We start from the raw sequence: 10310 nt of genomic DNA on the forward strand, positions 1-10310 counted from the left end.
ACACTTGAAGGAATTGATTTATTTGTATCACTGTTGAAAATGAAATAGTGACAAGTGTAAAATGCACTGAGCTTCTAAGCAAACAGGAAGAAGCCGACAAAAAATGTTTTCTTCATGCAAAACACGCAGCTGACAAAGGTTACGATTCCATTGTAATAAAATCAATCTGATGTCGAAGTATTGGCCTGCTATTTTCAGAATCGCATCAGTTCAAATATTATTCTTCTGATAGGTACGTCTTCCAAATGCAGATTATTAAATGTGCAATCAATGTGCGCAAAATTTGGGGAGAATGTTTGTAAAGCACTGACAGGATTTCACGCCTTTAGTGGTTGTGATTCAGTTAGTGCTTTGTCTAGTAAGGGAAAAAGCAAAGCATTTGGCGTTTTGAATCGTTCTGTGGAGTTTTCAGAAGGTCTATCCCGTCTTGGTGAAAATTTAAAAAGAGGTAGGCGAAGAACTGTCAAAAACACTCGAGAGGTTTTTGTGTGCTATATATGGATACGATTATAATAACATCAATGAAATTCAGATTTTTTTTTGCAATGCAAAAAACATTCATTGTCATCTACTGCCCCAACAAAAGATGCAATGTTAAAGCACATCAAACGATTCAACTTTCAGGCAAAGATTTGGAAATCTGCTCTATAACACAACATTGTTCCATCGCCAAACAATCATGATTGGATTGTTAAGAACGATTTGATTAGCATCAATTGGCTAGACCAACCGCCATGATTCCATGCTTTTCCCTTTCTTACCTTTGAATTTTGTTCAACTGTCTTTAGTTACTTGATGTTCTATGTTTCAATGTAAAATATATACCTTTTTTATCAAGAAAACCAGTATGTATGCTTTGGTTCATTGAACATCATGAATTTTGGATATTACCCTCCCCCTTTTTTTCTTGGTCCTATACGATTTAAAAATTAAATAAAAATTAGCCTCCGTATTAATAAGATATGATTTGTTCAATTTAATAAGGGTAATTGTATCGAATACTTGGTTATTTTTTCTTTTTTCTGTATATATGTGTGAAACAAAATTTTTGATATACTTTTAAATAAGACCCCTTTTAACCCCTTTTGGACACTTTTTCAAAAGTCTAACACCTCTTAAAATATTCTTCAGACATTACTCTTTAGACTTATACCAAAAAATTGCGGTACCCTGGGGTGTAACACAGAACTGAAATTTTGCCTTACCAGCTGATGGACTACATGTATTTCTCCCATACTTTGACACAACCTTGTTTATGATCATTAGATACAGGTAGTATCCAGAAGTAAATTTTGTAAAAAAAAAACCACTTTTTTGTCCGTATGCTAATCATAAAAAGACTTAGTTTTCCTGCCAATTAACATTACATTTACTTTGTTGTTACAGCTGATTGCATTGAGTGTGTAGACAACAAACAAATACATTAGATTGGTTACCTGTCGGGCTAGTCTACTCTTAAAGGAGGGTAGTTTACCTAACATAATAATGACTTCACTGTTCAGTTATAAAGCAAGCTAACAAAAAGATATTCTTTGTCTACACACTATATGCAATCGGCTGTAAAGTTTTTAAAATCTTAATAACTTTCTGAAACAATCCTGGATTTCTACCAAACATGGTCAGAATCTAATTGTTTATGATAAACAAAAATAGTATCTAGTATCAGGAAATCTGTAAAAATATATTTCCTGTTTTTCTGTATGTTACTTATAAATGGACCTAGTTTTTCTTTCAGTCAACATAACATACAGTCTGTCGTTAAAGTTCTGAACGAATTTATAAGATTTATAAAGTTGGCAGGACACTGGATCAGCGAAACCTTTACACGTACATTTTGATTTAAAGTAATTGATTAAAAAAAAAAAAACAAAATATTTGCTGCATGTTTATCTGGTTTAAAAAAAAACGTCGTGGTTTTCTTCATTAAAAGTTGGGACAAATAAAGCCAATTGTCATATCAAAAAAGTAGGGTAAATGTGCTCGTTTTTAAGTAAATTGTAAAAATAATTGAAAACATGCATTTTTCATATAGATAAGACTTCCCGTTTTAATTGTTTAACACTGTCTAGTCAATTTTTGGAAGCGCCAATGCTTCGTGTTTAAGTCTGTACTTTGATCCATAATGATTGACTTATACTAATTATGACTATGATGGAAAGTTATCTCATTGGCAATCATCGCACATATTCTTATATATCTTTTACATCCCAACTTTGTCTGTTTTATAGTGTCAATTTCTTAATAACTGGAGATAACTCGTTTTAAGTTTGCAAAATATTATTCCACGTTGAGGTTGTAACAAAAAAAATCCGAGAATCTTTTCCCTATCTGAAATTTCGCTGATTTTTGCTATTATTACCCCCCCCCCCCCCCCACCCCCCCCCCCCCACCCCCCAAAAAAAAATTAACATTGCATGGAAATCTAAATGAGAAATCAAGGAGTAGGTCATTCTCAAGTTTGATTTTATTTAGATAGTTGAATAGTTTTCAATGTAACACCTATCACATAAATAATCTTATGTCGTGTTTTTAAGACAAATTATAAAGATGTATGCCTAATGTATTCTAATTCATTCTGGGTAAGGTTTTTAGTAGACCGTTTCCTCCGGCTTGATATTCCCAACATGCAGCCTGAAATGTTCTCCATGCTGTCGACTGACAAATCTCAAGTATTAGCAAAGTAAAAATAATTGGACTTTATTGAAAAAAATATTGTCCAGATGTCAGGATTGATGGCATACGTGAAACGTGAAACGTGAAAACATTTTATAATACAACATAAAAATGATAAAATAATAACAAAATTATGAATAAATGAATTATGATGCGCCAATTTATTCATTCACGGCATATTGCTCAGTTGTGTATGTAATGATTTTGATACGATGTTCCATTTATTTGGGTATTTTCAAGTACCGGCAAGTTACTTCTTTTCGACGTCTTACACATAAACGTCACAAATAATGACATCATATACTTTGACGGTACAGTTTGAAAATAGAATAACAATGTGTTTATAATGTCAACTATGTAAACTTAATGTTTACAAAGTCAAAGACATCACTGGCATATATATATAAGGTCTTGAATGTGTATTCAGAGTATGCGGAAAATATGCACTTTACTTCGAAAAAAATAGGGTTTTGATAATTATTTGGGACTGTAAGAGTTTTAAAAGTGTGTATAAACAAAACGAATTCTACAATATATAATTTGAAAATAAAATTAAGAGGTAAGCATCATCAAGGTGTGATCAAAAGTGATAAGAAAACTATTAAAATAAACCCCACATGCATTTAGATATAAATGCTAAAAGTTACATAAGAGTTAGTTAATATCTGACTACTAATATTAATTTCACGATTTTTTTGTCTGCACAAAAATCAAGGAGAAAGCAAGAGAGAGAATGACAACTTTATGTGAACAAACATATTCAATCTCAGTTACTGTTTCTGATTTTTTTAGGGGCGTGTCTGCTACATAAACCGCGCGAAGAAGATGGAAGTTAACGGTTTCGCTGATTGGTTGACGGAATGTTACGGAAATAGCGGAAACTGTCGAAGTGAAAATCACAATAACGACTCCCTGTTGTTTCCAGGAGACGGAAAATGGACGGCATAACAATGTCGGAATGTGGGCGGTACATGATGTTTAATGGAGCGGTTAGTTAATAAATAATGTTAAATGGAGTGGATGAACAGTTATCGAATGTAATTTCTTTGTCAAATGATTTAAATCATAGCGGTAAAAAAAATATTACGTTTTTAAGGCAGACAGGACCCCCTGAGCCAGGCTATAAGGTGGTATGGGAGTCTAAAATAAAAATGATAGAATTTGTTCACACTTTGCCAAAACGTAGTATCTATTGATACATGTTGAAACATATAATAAAAATGATAGGTTACCGTGCATTTTCTAAAGCTACAGGACGGGACAAAATGACACATTTTGTATGGATTATACAGGGGAAAACACCATTTTGTGATAAGACACTAAACAAAATGATAGAATTGTTAAATATTTTAGGAAAAGATAGCTTTCAGACACTGATTTGAGAATATCAAAAGAAAAGATAGGGTTACCGTATGTTTTTCACGGCTAAAATACAAAAAAGGAAAATTCCATGTAGAATCCCTCAGAAGATGATTTTTTTTAGAGTTACCTCCCCTTAAAATGCCAATTTAAAAAAGTTTAAAAACAACCAAAAATAATTAATATTTGCAAAAATATAAATATTTATATGTTATATTCTTATAAATTGATCCTTATAAATGAAAATTCACATTGAATATCTGCATTCCTGCATCAAAGTTTGCTATCTTGATGGAAAATCTGCACCTTTGGTTCTCTGTTTTTTTACAATCCAAGATGGAGGAAGACACCCATACCACCTTAAAGTACATAGTTCACTCAAAATCCATTGGCATAACTGTAACTTTATCACAAAGAAAAGAGTAGTTATAACTTTGGTATCAAATAACAGCTTTAGGAATAAAGATAATTGTAGAACCCTTGTTGGAATTTCTATTGAATAGTCACTTGTTTTATTTATACTACGAAATTCTCTGGAAATCAGTATGCCCTTATATTCAATTCAAATTTGACATCCCATATCCGGATTAGGAATGGTGTTGATATTGAATGGGCTGCTGCTTTATTTGAACATAAAACGCAAAGCTGTTAATGCATGAATTGCTTGCAAAATTTAACATACGAAGCAATGGGGATATGAATTAGTAGTATAATCAGGGTTGAAATTGAACTTCAAACTATTACTTTATAAAATTCCGTACAAACAACGGTATATTGCTAGCTTATCTTCATGTTCCACTTCAGAATTGTCCATTAGATTGACTAAAATTCTGGCCGCAGTGAAAGAGGGTCTTCAGAAATACTGTGAAACTGTTACTCGCGTAGTGGTATTAATCATATGAGGATTCTCAAAAATTCTAAAGAACTTCTAGACAATTTTAAATCTCGGTCTTTTTCTGAAATTAGTTCTATCAAAACTTTTGATTTTTCAACCCTGTATACCACCATTCCGCATGTGAAATTGAAAAATCGCCTAAGAGAAATAATCCATAATGCCTTTCAACAATAAAATGGTAGCATGCGCTATAAATCTATTACTTTGGGATGTCATAAGGGATATTTCGTTAATATTGACAAACAAAAAGGTAAAACATGCTACACAGAAGAACAAGTGGTCAGTATGCTGGAGTTTCTTATCGACAACATATTTGTTTAGTTTGGAGGTAGACTTTTCCAACAAATTCCTATGGGAACAAACTGTGCGCCTCTTCTTGCCGACCTCTTCTTTTTTTTATATGAATCGGAGTACCTCCAGAAACTTGTCAAAAACAAGAAGCTCAAAGAAGCCAGATTATTTAATTTCACTTTCAGATATATTGATGATGTTCTTTCCATAAACAATCAGAACTGTTCTGATTGGGTTCCATTAATATATTCCCCAGAACGAGAGATTAAAGAAACAACAAACACGGCTTCCTCCGCCTCATTTTTATACTTATATCTCGAATTTGACTTACACAGTCATCTCAGTACCAGAATCTATGACAAACGAGACGATTTTAATTTTGAAATTATAAATTTCCCCCACCTTAGTAGCAAAATACCGACTTCATCTGCATATGGGATATATATTTCCCAACTTATTCGATATTCAAGAGCTTGCAGCTCCTACTCAGACTTTGTAAAACGTTATCAGTGTCTGAGTAGAAAGTTGATGAACCAGGGGTATGTCAAAGAACGTCTCGTTCTTTTTCTAAAAAAGTTCATCGGAAAGTACCAAGACCTTGTTGATAAATATTCCGTATTTTACTTTTTACTCTGTTATATGTATTCATAAAATAGTTTATTTGAGTTCCTAACCTATTTAAACTAACCATACTGGCAGTGAAATGAAACCGTGCTAGCGTGACTTGTATACTATTTATTTACAACCACATAATGTAATCGAACCAAGATTGTATTTTTTTTTGTTTGAATAGAAGTAACAATTTAATCAAGTTGTAAACACTCGTATTTATATTCATGCAGAAAACGTTGTCGTAAGATGAAAAGTCAAGTTGGAACTTACATTTATCGAGTATATTTTACAATATAATCCTGTTGTTACTTTTTGTGTATAACTACCATATGTTTCATTATGCATTATATATAAAAGGAGGAGTATTCAGTTCAAGCCCCAGATCAGCCAACATGAAGCTTAGTTGTATAGTCTTGGTGCTCTTTCTTGCAACCTTAGCAGCTTTTATCGGTAATATTTTACTTCAGTAACTTAGTTTTATTATATGATACATAACGGGCATACATGAACTAAACTATCTTCGATGATAACCAATTTTGAATATTTATTAACCAACAGGATTTTTTGTAACACAGAATATTATTAAATATATTTGTTCCTAAGAACATTTTACAGGTTTTAAAGACAATTTGCAAATATTTCAGTGATATTTCGAAAATCCAACGAAAAGAGACAGTTCCGACTAACCTTTGGAATAATACCTAATACCTGTTTGAAATTTTGTTGCACAAATATGTTGTTTTTAACCCATAAAATTGTGATTTTGAGGTTGTGCGATAAAAAAAAACGTCAACAAATTAGATTCAATAACGGTCAAATCCGTAATGCGACATGACATTTTCCATGATGAAGCTAAGTTGAATAGTCTTGGTGCTATTTCTTGCAACCTTACATTGAAGTTGTTAGATATGAAGGTGACATTAATATGTTATTATTATACATTATATCGGATATCTCATTCAGCAGGGCAAAAAAAGAGCAAATAGTTCTCGAACTAACTTTATTAAATACCAAATATTTCATTCAAAATAAAAGAAAGATGGGACGAAACACAAACAAATATGGGTGCGGAATCACAACAATCAAAACTCTTATGGTCATTTTTGATTTTGCGAGTCTCAACCTTAGATTTTGAAAAGTACATAGAAACTGGCCAAAACCATTTAATCTTTTAAATCATGACAGTATTACCATGAAAACATTACCTCATCTAATCAAAATGTCCTGAATTGTCTACATTTTGCATGTCACTATAAGGGTCATACACACATTTAAAGCAAATCAACTGTTAACCTAAACAGCTATATGGTCACGCTAAAGTCTCCTGTTCAGTTTCTTCTTCCATATACTTGACGAATATGATTTCAATTCATGTATAGTTCTACATACTTTGCTTTTGATGCTACTAGCTTCAGGTTATGTTTTTCTTGTATTCAAACAAAAGTTGTATTTATTATCGGACATAAAGCAAAAACTAAAATAACCAGTACTGTAATGAGATTCCTTATTTTGTCTACCATAAATTTTTTATTTTTAATTTTAAATACTCAATATTACTATCCTTCACATGAGAGAAGTAACATTAAAAAAAAAAGTACAATATAAATAGAAAAATTCCATCATTATAATTCTGGTACCTTTGATAACTATTTACACTTATATCGAGAAATTTGTTTGAAAACCACAGTCACCAAAGCTCCGTACAAATATGAAGAGCAGTTGTAGGTTGGAGCAGTAATGAATATCAAAATCGTTCATAAAAATAAACCAGTTTTGACAAGTTGTGATAATCAAAGACCAATATGATCAAAAAGACAAAAACTGAAAAAAATGATAATGAAATAAAAACTCGGTAAATCAGCTAACTGTTTGTACATATACATATGTAGAGAATCATAACAAAAAATGAAGACATTAATTTAAGGCATTCATTTTTAATTGACGAAAAAGTATACCGAATGTATTTTGATTTGATAATATTAAATAAAATGAAATTTATAAATTCATATTGATCTTAAATATCAGTTTTAAGGACCATTAGCATTGTTGCCACTAATATGTAAAAGACATGATGTTCGAAGTGTTTTTAATCAACAGAAGAGAAGTAAAATTGAAATATTACAACGAAAATGTAGGAATTTATAATTCTTTTGTATTGATGAATTAAATTGAATAAATAGTAGGAACATGTTTTCTCTTATTTAATTTTTTTATAGTTAAGTCCTTTGGTCTATCCGTTTGAACTAAGTAAGAAAATAATGATTACATTATGAACCCCAAAATCAAAATTTCTGCATGACATTGTTAACGAATTCCAAATTAAGCACACATTTATCTATCTGTGAACTGTTTTATGTATTTTGTAGATGTAGGCTCATCAAGTTCTGAAGTGAGTATACTTTTTGACAATAATATAATGAATAATTCGTCCAGTAAAGATTGAACTCACGAAAAATTATTGAAAAAATCTGCATTTTTTATTTATTATATTTTAAACAAATCTATAATGGGCTTGTATCTTTTGATTGCCATTCAAGTGAGAGTTTTAGATTTCTATAAAACCAGGTTTAATCACCATTTTCTACATAAGAAAATTCCTTTAACAAATCATGAATATAAAGGCAACAGTAGTATACCGCTGTTCAAAACTCATAAATCCATGGACAAAAAACAAAATCGGGATAACAAACTAAAACCGAGGGAAACGCATTAAATATAAGAGGAGAACAACGACATAACACTAAAATGTAACACATATAGACAAAATCCCACGAGAATAACAAATATAACATATATATATAACATCAAAACCATATACATGAATTTGGGATAGACAAGTACCGTGACACGTCTTATCGCAATGTGAATTTACACTCAAAAATAAGAGAAAACAAACGACACAACGTTATAATGTAATACACACAGAAACGAACTATAATATAACAATGACCATATTCCTGACTTGGTACAGGGCATTTTTAAAGGAAAAAATGGTGGGTTGAACCTGGTTTTGTGAATATGTCAGTTGTCGTCCATTCGTATGATGTTTTTGAGCTTTTGATTTTGTAATTGGCTAAATGACTTCCGGTTTGGAATTTATCTCGGAGTTTAGTATCTTTGTTATTTAACCTTATTAAGACATTGTATGTTATTCAGGATCTTTATATGGGGAAAATACTCATTATACCTGTCAGTTTGTATATCCCTCAGCCGAGAAATCAAGTCAAACAATATAAATAATGTCTTATCAAAGAAGGATTGCAGTTGCCGAATCCAAACTGGCGTTTCTACATCTGTTTATACAGCATGTATAACGACTACTAAAATTATTGATTTCTATTCTTATAATAAAAAAAAGTATTTAAAAAACAAAAATTGTAATACAAACTTTTTAGTGGCAATACTACATATATAATTTAAATAGTGCATAATTACGGTAGTAAGTTCATAGTTCATCAACAAAATCAAAAACAAATACCAATAGTTGGTTCTAATTCTCTGATTAATTTGACAAACTTATGAAAATATAATAATGGTTATAAACATAGACAGTCAAAATGGGGAGGATATTTGTATTACTGAAATGTTTACTTGTATATACTTATTGTATAAGTTGGAGCCGGCAAGAGTATTCTCATTAGGTTGCTTTATTTGTATGAAATATTATTTTTTTTCATTTAATAAATTGTCTTTAACGATAATGTTCTAAAGCTGTAATATTTCAAAATTGTTTACTTCTCATCTTTGATCAGTATATTCAATATTTAGTTTATCATGGGATGTGGTTTCTTATGTAGTTTATATTAAATTGTGCTGCATTCTTTACAGTTTAATAGCCTGATATATTTTTTCTTCAGGAATTCAAAGGTGGTTATTACCCAGGCAATGCGTACCACTATCATTCAGGTGGTAGTTATCACGGATCCGGCTACCATGGAGGATATAAGGGAAAGTATTACGGAAAGGCAAAGAAATACTATTATAAATATAAAAACAGCGGAAAATACAAGTATCTGAAGAAAGCTAGAAAATACCATAGAAAGGGTTACAAGAAGTATTATGGAGGTGGTAGCAGTTAGACACTCTTGATAGAATGACAACTACATGAAGATGAATCTAAAGAGTACAATGGTATTGTTCAGCAACTATTCCAAATATGGTCATCTTTAATTGACAGGTTGTCATAAAAATACAAATAAACATGTATATAATATATTGTGACATTTTTGTTATTGTGCTATGGTAATTTTTGGTATTCTTGCCTACCATTTTTGCGTATGTACTTTGTCTATAGAGTGTCTTGAAGCCATTTCTGTTTTTCTTTGTTGAAATGGCCATTGTTATATTATAGTTTGTTTCTATGTGTGCAACATTCTAACGTTGTGTTTTTGTTGTGTCGTAGTTCTCTTATATTTGATGCGTTTCCCTCAGTTTTAGTTTGTAACCCGGATTTGTTTTTTTCTCTATCGATTTATGAATT

The 10310-nt window shown here is 31.2% G+C and overlaps 1 protein-coding gene across 1 annotated transcript; it reads left to right on the top strand.

The window, feature by feature from the left end:
- The first annotated feature begins 6222 nt into the window (after nt 1-6222).
- LOC143081058 (uncharacterized) lies at nt 6223-9909 on the top strand. Its single transcript, XM_076257294.1, has 3 exons — nt 6223-6280; nt 8197-8219; nt 9688-9909. Exons 1-3 carry the CDS (start codon nt 6223-6225, stop codon nt 9907-9909), a joined length of 303 nt encoding a protein of 100 aa, XP_076113409.1.
- The last annotated feature ends 401 nt before the right edge of the window (nt 9910-10310 follow it).

The sequence above is a fragment of the Mytilus galloprovincialis genome, chromosome 6 (genome assembly GCF_965363235.1).
Source record: "Mytilus galloprovincialis chromosome 6, xbMytGall1.hap1.1, whole genome shotgun sequence".
Taxonomy (NCBI): domain Eukaryota; kingdom Metazoa; phylum Mollusca; class Bivalvia; order Mytilida; family Mytilidae; genus Mytilus; species Mytilus galloprovincialis.